General features: G+C 51.0%; 1 protein-coding gene and 1 long non-coding RNA gene across 11 annotated transcripts; both read right to left on the bottom strand.

The window, feature by feature from the left end:
* Positions 1–6,310: 6,310 nt before the first annotated feature.
* LOC123070910 (putative calcium-binding protein CML23) lies at positions 6,311–8,544 on the bottom strand. 2 transcript variants are annotated; one of them, XM_044494326.1, is made up of 2 exons: positions 8,447–8,544; positions 6,311–8,018 (listed from the first exon to the last, which is right to left on the bottom strand). In XM_044494326.1, the coding sequence occupies exon 2, from the start codon at positions 6,806–6,808 to the stop codon at positions 6,371–6,373; it is 438 nt and encodes a 145-aa protein (XP_044350261.1). In that variant the 5' UTR covers positions 6,809–8,018; positions 8,447–8,544; the 3' UTR covers positions 6,311–6,370. The 2 variants fall into 2 exon arrangements, with proteins under 2 accessions (XP_044350261.1, XP_044350260.1); XM_044494325.1 differs by having other exon boundaries at positions 8,129–8,538.
* A 205-nt stretch (positions 8,545–8,749) lies between these two features.
* Positions 8,750–10,934, bottom strand: LOC123070911 (uncharacterized). Of its 9 annotated transcripts, none has more exons than XR_006433993.1 (5): positions 10,805–10,934; positions 9,951–10,716; positions 9,497–9,873; positions 9,268–9,406; positions 8,750–8,804 (listed from the first exon to the last, which is right to left on the bottom strand). It is a non-coding gene; the product is annotated as an uncharacterized lncRNA (long non-coding RNA). The 9 variants fall into 9 exon arrangements; XR_006433994.1 differs by having other exon boundaries at positions 10,808–10,923; XR_006433995.1 differs by lacking the exon at positions 10,805–10,934 and having other exon boundaries at positions 9,951–10,168; positions 10,262–10,798.
* Positions 10,935–11,388: the final 454 nt, after the last annotated feature.

Raw genomic sequence — 11,388 nt, forward strand, 5'->3', positions numbered from 1 at the left:
TCTTCCAAGCTGTCGGTGGAGTTGTACGGGTGTTGCTACAATTGTGGCAGTGAAGGCCACATCTCCAGGGAGTGTACCAACCATATGCTCTATGTTCGCTGCCGTGGGCCTGGCCACACCTCGCGCCAGTGCACTCGTCCGCGCAGCCCGTCTCTGGTGGAGCAGCCGCCGTGCCTGCCGCCGGCTCTTCGGCTTCGGGAGGCTGTGGATCCTCCCCGCCGCTCGTCCTCGGCCCTGCCACCCCCACCTCCGGGCCCTCTGCCACAGTCCCAACGCTCTCCCTCGGTCCTGCCACCGCCGCCGCCGTGCGCGGTACGGCTGTGGAGTCAGGTGGTGCAGGGGCCGCCCGCGGCGCGCCCATCTTTGGGGGTGGGGGCTCGGGGCCTGATTTCTTGTCGCCGTTTCACCTGGTGGAGGGGTTGATTCCCCGACGTGAGCTGGGGCCGCGGGAGCCGCTGGAAGTTTGCTTCTTGGAGGCGGCCGACGACACGTGGAGGCTTGAGGTGGAGCTGACTAGGGCTGTGCTGGTCACTGTGGCCGGCGACAGGCTGATGGTGGATGTGGACTCTGCGGCGCGCGCGCTGCACGCGGCATTCGACGTCGGTCCGGTGGAGATCTGACGTTTCTACCCAGAGGACTTCCTTGTGTTGTGCCATGACGGTGCATTGTGGGAGCGCATGGTGCGCGAGGGCCAGGCGGAGGCGTCATGGTTCGAGCTCTTCCTGCTTCAATGGCTACGGCAGGCCCAGGCCACGGCGGCGTCTTTGCCGTTCCTCGTGCCGATCTCGCTACGAGGAGTGCCCATGCATGCATGGTGCCAGTGGACGGCCAGTGCGATCTTGCGCGGGCTTGGCTACGTCATGGGGGTGGATGCGGACACCGCGAGCCGTGCGAACATGGCGGATTTTTGTGTTTGGCCGCGCACTGACAGACCGGAGCTGATTCCAAGGAGAAGGCTGCTCTTCATCGATGAACCACGACGAACGCTCTGGGTAGAGGATTCTGGATGGCGAATGACGGTGCAGCGGGGTGCTTGTGCGCTCTGGTATCCCATCGATATCGTGGTGCTGGACGATCCTAGGGCGGACGGTGAGGCCCCAGATGGGCAGCCGGCGCTGCCACCGCCGCCTCCGCCATCCCCGCCTAGGGTGATGATGGCTTGGCTGATGGGCAGGCCGGGGGTGGCTTCGACCGCCGGGGTGGTTTCGGTGGCGGTCCCAGAACGGCGGGCTCGTCGACCGGGGTGGCGCCACCGCCGGGCACGCGCGCCCTAGTTCAAACTGCTCGTGAGGAGGAGCGGCTGGTCAGCAGCAGCCGCGTGGCCGACGTTAGGGGCCTGCCTGCGGGCCCGGTGGACAGCCAATTGCATGCGTTGGCGTGGATAGCGACAGCTGTGTGTCCTGCACGGGCCCGGTGGGTGCTGTTGTTTCCGTTGGGTCTCCACCTTCGGTGCAATTGGGCAGATGGCGACAAGGGACGGATTGGGCTGCTGCAGCTTTGCATGGTGTTGGGGTCCGTGCTTTGGACTACGGGCCCTGCGGTGGAGCGCTGCGGGATGATTCCATCTAGATGGGATTGGTGCAGATCTCGCTGCAGCAACTGACCGACGAAGATCCTGTCTGCTTTGGATTTGGTGAAGATGAGGAACTCCTGTCGCCGCGGTCTGGGGATGGATAACCAAGGCATGCAGGTAGGGGCCATGGATACGTTCCTGGTCAGTCTGTCTGCTAGCGGGGAGATCGCCGAGGGCAGCGCGGGGCGGAGCCCAGGGTCATGTGCGAGGGTGGACACACCGGATGACCAGCCAGGAAGCGCACTGGATCCTAGGCCATGCATGCTGGCTCCCGCGCATGTTGGACTGGAAAACGACAATACGCTGGACCAGATGTCATGCACTCGGCTCCCTTGCATGCGCGACTGGATATGGACAGCGTGCAGGATCCGAGGCTATGCACGCCAGCTTCCATGCTGGGGGCACAGGACGGAAATTTCCACGTGGTGCTAGGGGAGTTCTGTGTGGGTGTTCGCAAGGCTGTTTCTCCGATACTGCCGCGGCCTACATCTAGAGCTGTTGCTAACCTGAGTCGCCAAACAAGGAAGAAGCCAAGGCTGGAAGTCACGCCAAGACGGAGTGCTAGAATTGCCAAACATGCGGCCACCAAGCAACAACAAGTGCTCATCAGAAAATTGTGTCTTGCGCATGAGGGGAAGGTCATTTCGGAGGAGGCACTACGGATGTACGTGGATCTCTTTTCTCGCCCGCTCTCGGACAGGCATATCATGGCGGTGCTTGCCTTGTTTGGTTGGGAGTCACCTCCGGAGCCGGGGATGGAGGACCCCATGGTGGCCTAGCTAGGTTCGTTGGCTAGGGCTGGTTGTTGTGGGCTATGAACATGAATGCTCAACCTCTTAAAGTGATAGTGTGGAACGTGCGTGGGCTCAATGCTAGGGCGTGACGCAATGCGGTTTTCCAGGTGATGAACATGGCCAATCCGGCGATTGTGTGTTTACAAGAAACCAAGTTGCAAGATGTATCGGTGAACATTGTTAGGCAATGCCTTGGGAATAAATATGAGAAGTTTTTTTACTTACCGGCGGTTAGCACGAGGGGTGGGATCTTGATAGCTTGGGATGACACCATCACCCAACTATCGAACCCACATTACACAAACCACACTTTGACGGCCCTTGTGAAGTGTCAAGAGGACGAACAGGCGTGGTGGTGACTTGTGTGTATGGACCACAAGAGGAGGCCGACAAGATGGAATTTTTGCAGGACTTGGTGGATATTCGCGATCTGCATGCGGGTCCATGGCTGGTTGCAGGGGATTTTAAACTCCTTGCAAGATAGGAGGACAAGAACAATGACCTGATTAACCGGTGGATGCTTAGGCGGTTTAGAGCCAAGTTGAACTTCTTGGAACTAAAGGAGCTCTACCTGAATGGGCGGAGATATACGTGGTCGAATGAGAGGCATAATGCAACTTTAGAGAAGATTGATCACATGTTTGTGTCGAATGAGTGGGACAAGGCTTTCCCATCTTGTTCTCTATCCGCTCTTGGGACCGCGGTATCGGATCATTGCGCGCTCATGTTGGATATGAACGTGGAGGTCAACACGAAGAAGTGGTTCAGGTTTGAAGCATTCTGGATCAAAGCGGAGGGCTTTATGGAGGTGGTGCATACGGCTTGGGACTCGACACCGGCAACTACAAATGACTACCTCACACTTCATAATAAGTTGAGAGCCACGGCAGTCAGCTTGCAAAAATGGAGTGCCCGTTGGATTGGAAACGTTAAACTTCAAATAGCCATTGCGCTGGAAGTGATTAAGAGGCTGGATATTGCCATGGACTCCAGGACACTTTTGGAGGGTGAACGGGACCTGCAGAGAACCTTGAAGAGGAAGCTTCTGGGGCTGTGTTCTCGTGAGAGAACGATTGCAAGGCAGCGTTCGAGGCTACTGCAGCTGCGAGAAGGAGACGGGAACACGAGACTTTTCCATCAGCAAGCAAGCCACAGGCAGAGAAAGAATGTACTCCGGTCGGTAAAACACAATGGGGATATTTATTCCGGCTAGGACGAGGTGGCATCGGCGGTGGATGCATTTTATGGTGCGGCCTTTGGTACTTCGTAGCAAAGAAGTTACACGTTAAATCTCCATGAGCTAGACCTGCCACATCAGGATCTTGCGCTGCTTGAGGAACCTTTTACCTTGGAGGAAGTGGAGGGTGTGATCAAGGACATGCCTCCGGACAAAGCACCAGGGCCAGACGGATTTACGGGCAGGTTCTACGCAGCGTGCTGGCACATAATTAAGGTGGACTTCATGAAGGCCATGAACTATTTTTACAATGGGGACATGAGGGGCATGGGATCCATCAACAAATCTCTGGTCACTCTCTTGCCCAAGATTGATGGAGCCTTGGAGGTGGGAGATTTTTGGCCAATTAACCTTGTGCGAGAAGGTGTTGGCATGTAGACTTGTGGTGCAACTACCGAAACTTGTGGGAAACCATCAAAGCGCTTTTGTGAAAGGCCGAGCGCTCCATGATAATTTCATGCTGGTTCAGAGTACGGCGTGCAGGCTCAATGCTCTGAGGATACCAGCGGTGCTACTTAAGCTTGACATATCCAAAGCTTTTGATTCTGTCCAATGGCCCTTCCTACTTGAAGTGATGCAGCAAATGGGTTTTGGACCTAGGTGGAGGTCATGGATTTGTGGTATTCTCTCGACATCTACCACCAAGGTAATGGTGAATGGAGACCCTGGGGATACGATCTACAACTGCAAGGGGCTAAGGCAAGGGGACCCGATTTCTCCTATGCTTTTTATCCTTACTGTGGAGCCACTGCATCGGTTATTTGAGCGGGCTACGAGCAAAGGAGTTTTGGAGCCCTTGGCGCGGTCCGGCATGAGGTAGCGTCTGTCCATTTTTGCGGACGATGTGGTTGTTTTCATCAAGCCAAGGACGGTGGAGCTTTAGGTGTGCAACAATATTTTGGAGATGTTTGGGGAGGCGTCAGGCCTACGAATTAACATGCGCAAATCGGCGGCCCTTCCTATCAGATGCAGTGCTCAGGAAATTGGCATGGCTTGTGGGCATCTGGGTTGCCCGAGAGGATTGTTTCCAATCAAATACCTTGGGCTGCCATTGACCTTGAGAAAGCAATCTGCAGCACAGTTGTAGTACCTTGTTGATCATATGAAGAATTGTCTACCCAAGTAGAAAGCCGCATTAATGCCGAAGAGTGGCCGGCTCACCTTGGTTCAATCAGTGCTCTGCACCATGCCCATTCATGCCATGATGGCGCTAGATCTACCGCTGAAGACTATAGCTGCGATGAACAAGGTGTGTAGAGGTTTTTTATGGTGCAGAAGGGCAGTGCGAACGGTAGCAATTGTGCGGTTGCCTGGGAAACCGTGTGTACACCGAAGTGGGCTGGTGGCCTAGGGATACCGAACCTCAGATGGCTTAATGTGGCAATGCAAGCTAGATGGCCATGGCTCCAACGGGTGGACACGACTAGGCCGTGGAGTGAATTCAAGTTAAGAGTCCCTAAGGAAGAAAAGCTGCTCTTTTTGGCTGCAACGACGTGTGATGCATACTGTGGCCTCAATAGTTTGTTCTGGGAGGATAGGTGGATTGGCGGAATGAGGGTGCAAGAGATCGCGCCCAGGATATATGACAGGATTCCCGCATGGATAAGATCATCTCGGATGGTTTGACCGGCCATCGAAGATGGGTCTTGGGCCGCGGATGTGGGTCCCGACCTTGGGATCGAAGCACTGCACGAGTTTCTCGAATTATGGATTAGATTCAGCACGTGGGAGCCAGTTGCGGATATGCCGGACTCGGTCTCTTGGGCATGGGAGACCAATGGCCACTACTCGGTGCGGTCGGCCTATGCGGCTTTGTTCTGGGTACGGACGGTGGATCCCATGTCGGCGTTAACTTGGAAGTGTAGGGCACCAACTACATGCAAATTCTTCACATGGCTCGCGCTCAAGGATAGGTGTTGGACGTCGGATCGCCTTGCACGAAGAGGGCTGCCGCACCAAGACGCTTGCCCCCTATGCGACCATGAGGATGAAACTATAAATCATGTCCTACTAACATGCGTGTTTGCTAGATCGACTTGGGCTGTGATTTGCGAGGCTTTGGGCAAGCCGGAGTGGTCACCAACGGCACATGACTCCATCTGTGAGTGGCTTGTCGGCAAGCAAGCATCAAGTAACGTACGCAAGAAGGATCTCCACACGATCTTGGTTCTAACTATGTGGGAGTTGTGGAAGCACAGAAACGCTATTGTTTTCGATGGGGCCTCGCCCTCGATGAGTGAACTCCTCGGTAGAATTTTGTTGGAAGGAAGGGTTTGGTCCAGTGTGGGCAAGTTTAAAGGCAACATGGACCTTTCTTCCTTAAGGTTAGAACGGTGGATGAGTAGTGAGGAGTAGTGTTGTATTGAGGCTTATGTAAACTCATGGTGGAGGCACTCTTTGCCTTTCTTCTTTAATATATAATATGCACACTCGTGCATATTCGAGAAAAAAAATTTGCTGGTCCATCTGTTTTAATTAGGACCAGGTATGTTGGAACAATGATGGGTAAAGTGCTATTTATAGGCTACTGCTGGAAAGATGTTTTTCTTCGTTGAACATTTTATAGATGGGCCATGTCCCAAGCATTGTCATTTGTTCATCTTTTTTAGTTTGGCACTTTGTTTTTCTCAAGGGATGTGGGTGTTGGGATATTAAGCCAGTCTAGTTGGCTATAGAACAATACACTTGTATCTACCGCTAATCGAAGATAGAAATTTTCGAATTAGAATCAACCAGACAAAGTATACAAAGTTCAGTTTTTGTATGTCATGCCATCATCATCATGGTCTTGAACTCGTAGAAGGTGAGCACCCCGTCGCCGTTGAGGTCGAACCGGCGGATCATGGCCTGGCACTCGTTGACGTCCAGGTGCAGCCCCAGCCTGCTCATCATTAGCTTGAGGCTGAGCGGGGTGATGCAGCCCCTCCCTTGCATCTCGTACATCCCGAAGGCCTCCCTGCACCTGTCCCCCTCTTCCTCCTGGCCGGCCTCCGCCTCCCGCACCAGCCTCACGAACTCCTCCTCGTCCAGCTGCCCGTCACCGTCGGCGTCTGCGGACGCCATCAGGGCCTGCACCTCCTCGGCCGACATGTCGCCGCCCAAGGCCGCCTTCATGCAGAGCCGCAGCTCGGCCATGGAGATCTTGCCGTCGCCGTCCTGGTCGAACGCCGAGAACACGCGCCTGAACTCACCTGATGTGGCCATGCTGAGTCGCCTGCAAAGATCGGTTTGTCTTTCGATGCTTGATGCTCAGTTCGTCGCTGGTTTGCTCCTGACTGAGATTGAGCTGTTCCGTGTTGGTATTTATAGGTGAGAATCTTGGCATGGGCAAGCAAATGGGAACGGTGTTTGATCAAGTTCAGGACCTAGCCAATTAGTAGCACGTAGTACCGCATTTCTACGGTGACACCAAGAGCGAGTTAAATTTTGGACCAGGATAAATAAAATGAGTGTGTTCTTTGACGGAACTAGTAAGCGTGCACGTGCAACGCACGTATAATCATACAAAGAATTTTTTTAAGTCATCCTAGTTAAGACATAATTATCTTGTATCGAACATGCACATAGTGGACTTCTTAACCAGACAACCATACAGAATTAACAAAAACGCATTAATACAACAGTACCTTAATCAAACACTCAAACTACAAGACCAGATATGTACAACACAACCAACTCCAACTCTACCTAATGACCTGCATAGGTATTCATACAATATAATAGTTTCGAACATGCAAGATATATCACAAGCTGATCAAACTACATGATGAGTGTGGTGCAGAAAGGGGGGATCTAAAAGGTTTCAAAGTGGGTACTATTTTACCAAGGAAGAATCACAGAATAGTCACCAAAAGAGAGTGGAAAGCTTGGAACATTGGGTACTATTTTCTCAAAGCAGGTTCTACCAAGGGAGCATCAGATTGCACCTAGTTTCTGGTTCTCCATGTGTTGCATGTCTCGATGGACGGAAAGCAGAAGATGCAAATAAATAGAACTAACAGGAACTAAACATATTATGACATGTAACACCGTATACAATATTAAATTCTTTTTGTTTTCATTGCAGTAAACTCAACATGTTAGGTTGCTTATACTAACGTTAGGATTGGCACAATATATATAACTCAATACAAATTATATCTTCAGCAGAATCAGTGGTGAGACAACTAAATGAACAAGTTTTCTGCTTGCAAGCACCACAATTGCTGGCAAAATTTATCCTCCGAAAAGAAACACAATGTTTTCTCTTTCTGTACAAGTACAATATGTGAAACCACTCTCCCCATACCATAAATTTGACCACCAGCTACGCCCACCACTTGTCCTCCTCCGAGACTCATCGTTCTCCCAGTTGACCACAATCTGCTTTCTTTCTGTACATCTAAAAGGTTTCAAAGTCACAATCTTCTCAATCCTGCAAGAAAGAAAGAGTGGGTTCTCAACCTTTCTCTAACAAATTCAGCTTCTATAGTTCACCCAATTAAATTTATTGTGAGTAGTAAATTTCTTCCTTTTTATTCTCACCACCAAAGGAGACTTCTTTTATAGCAAAGAGCAAACATGTATGTACAGGGGTCCTCTTATACATGTTGACCAGCAAGGCAATTAGCTTTGATGGCCTTACTGATTGTGCAAAGCTCCAAGAATCCTCCTATACATGTATTTACAGAGGTATAATAACGCTAAACCACAAACCCTCCTACACATGTTAACCAGTAAAGCAATTGCCTTTGATGCTCCAAGAACAATATCAAGTAGAATAGCTGTAGAGAGACATAGTAAATCTCGACAGATAGGAGAGAAACTGCAGTGAGGGGGAGCAAAGTGAAGATGGGACTGAACTTGGGATCCCCATCCGATCATGACAGAGGGCATGACGCCCTTGACGCCTCCGGGAGCAGTGGTAAGAGGTTACGCCCGCCCGCCACCATATACTGCAGAGACAGACACAAAACAAAAAAACATCAGAAGCCAATTCCTGCAGAGGGAGAAGGAATGGAAACAGCAGTGCAGGTGCGGGCCTCATTGTGGCCGGCAAGGGAGATCTTATCCATGTTGAAGACGGCGATGTCGAAGTCAAGCGTGCAGCCCTCCGCCATGCAGCCGCCACGACACCATCAGCCAAAATAATCTCCCTCATCTGACATAGTCTCGTCAGGATTCTAGCATCGATGTTTCATTTTTCCAAGCAATTTATGACCTGGAAAAAATCATGTTGTTCATACACAAAAAAAAAGATTCTAGCATCGATGTTATGCATGTCGGTACTGATTAACAAAGTCTCTTTTTCATAACTATCTTAGCTAAAAAATGTTTTTAGCATGTCTTAGGCTCTTCGCTAATTCTGGGCATAATAGTCTCACAGTTCATTTGTGATTCTTTGAATCTCAAAGCGGAGCACAATGCTAGTAAATAAAAAGACTAAAAACATAAAGAGCTGTGTAACGACATCGCAGCTGAATACATTTGCTAAAACAAGGGAGAAGAGATAGTAATAGAAATATATAGTACTCCCTCCGTCCCAAAATTCATGTCTTAGATTTGTCTACATACAGATGTATCAAGTCACATTTTAGCATTAGATACATCCGTATCTAGACAAATCTAAGACAAGAATTTTGAGACGGAGGGAGTAGTAAGATGAGATTGGCAGTGTGGCTTACCTACAACTGGGGCTTCTCTAAAAGCAACAATTAGAAGTGTTGTACATACATGAACTTGCTCGGTAGCTTTCTTCGGCATTCAGAAAAGAAATCTCACGATGATTATTGGTTGCTCACCTTGCTGCATGCTGCAATCCAACTAAGAGAACATTATGTGAAGACAAATCCATTAGATTCAGGTTAACTTGTCCTGTAATGAAGGTTGCGGTTTTATTGCTGCAAACATCACCTGTGGATTCACTCGTTGGTCTAAAGTAACAAACCAACTGTCAGCAATTGATGAGCAGTATCCACTGATGTTTTTTCTCACATCATGCCAGTTGCCAAACTTTAAGTCACACACAAAGCATACCAGCGCACATAGAGACCTGGCAGTGGCAGATTTCGCGTCTCCTGACTGGAAGACACGGCATCCGTGGCGCGTGCATCCTCAGCGCTCCACAACAATAGCAACAGAATGAGAGCAATGTATGTTGTGGAGTTCAGAGCTGTAATGTTTGCGTCCTCTTTGCATACCAACATCGCGGCGGCACCGGAGCTTGCGTTATGCAATAGCACCAAAAGGCATTGTCTGTCTCCCACCACCAGAGGCAGATCCATCTCTTCCTACAAATTGGTTAAAAATTATACTGAATCCGACATGGTTAATTGTACTGGCAAGTAACGAGGGGAGGGGCACATACCTCGTCCTCAAGCTGCAAGAGGTCCGAAAATCAAATCACAATCCTCTCAAATCAGATCAACCGATCCACCACCCACTTGCTATGAAAAGTTCCAATTCACTGTTTAGCATTGTTGTGTCATAGAGCATCATCAAGGAGAAGCCACTAATTCCACAATCATTGTCTCCTTCCACAGCCAAGTAATTAGGCCAATGATACAAGATACGCTGAGATCAAACCTGAACATGCTGGCTTGTGCAGTAGTTATACATAAAGCAAATCATTTGGAGTTGCATCTTCTATGGAATATAAAGGGGAAAAACAACAACTACCTAATTCATGGGTGGCGCCAGGCTATTGAGGCGGCTCGACATCCAGATCGTGGCAGGCGTCCACGTGAGGAGTACGCCAGCAAGTGGAAGGAGATGCCGTTAAGGCTGGCGCGTCCGCACGTAAATGGATCGGCGGTGGTCGCATTCAGGCAGCAAACGAAGTGCGAGAAGTGGGGCGTGGTGGAGGCAGTTTACACGGAGTCCGTTTACCTTGAAGGATGTGGTAACGGCCTGTCCAGATCGAGGGGATCCGGCCGGTGAGGTTGCTCGCGGCGCGGGAGTGAGGGAAGGCGGCGGACGCGGTGAAGGGCCGCGGCGAGCGCACTACTTCTTCCTCTGCAGCGACAGGAGCGCGCTCTCCCAGTTGACCACCAGCTACGGCCGCCGCTTGTCCTCCTCCGAGACTCGTTGTTCTTCTGGCCGCCGTCCCCTTCGGCGCCAGAGCATAGGTGGGCCTGCACAGTGCGTGGCATGCGTGATGGGTGGAGGTGATAAGGAAGATGGAAAGGACTGGATCTGGAGCAGAGGAATAAGCGGGATAACCACATCAACGTCGGGTGAAATAGATCCGTAAATCGGGGTTGTTGCGGGTGGGGTTCGCGAGATCAGGGGCGCGGAGTGCTTGTTTCCGCAGACCAGCGCGTCTGCCAGGCAGAACATTTGATCTGACCCGTTGATCTGAATGACAGACTTTTGATATAATATGGACAGTAGGATGTGTATAAGTGGATTCGATCGCATGATCCTGGTTGTCCCGTGTACAGTTTATTGTGTGGCTTTGGGGGAATCATGTTTGCTCTTTTAATAGTAATATAGATATAGATATATAGCACAACTTGGAGGCCATTTAAAATTGAACTTCATTTTGGCCCAGTGAACTTCTTTTGACTGTAGCTCGGGTCCTCGGCGCTTCGATGAGTTCAGTCTTCAGTGGCACACGTACGCGGTACGCCTACATATACCGTGCGTGCACACGGACTTCACGAAATAGGGTTTCCATGCAGCTATATGTACATGTAGAGATGGACTCGGGCGACTCCGCTGGCGCTCCCGCGGGCGATTCCGCCGCCGCCGCCGCGGCGCCGCCGGCGTTTCTCCCCGCCTCCTCCCTGTCGGTTCCTCCGACC

Source organism: Triticum aestivum, chromosome 3B (genome assembly GCF_018294505.1).
Source record: "Triticum aestivum cultivar Chinese Spring chromosome 3B, IWGSC CS RefSeq v2.1, whole genome shotgun sequence".
In the NCBI taxonomy this organism is placed as follows: Eukaryota; Viridiplantae; Streptophyta; class Magnoliopsida; order Poales; family Poaceae; genus Triticum; species Triticum aestivum.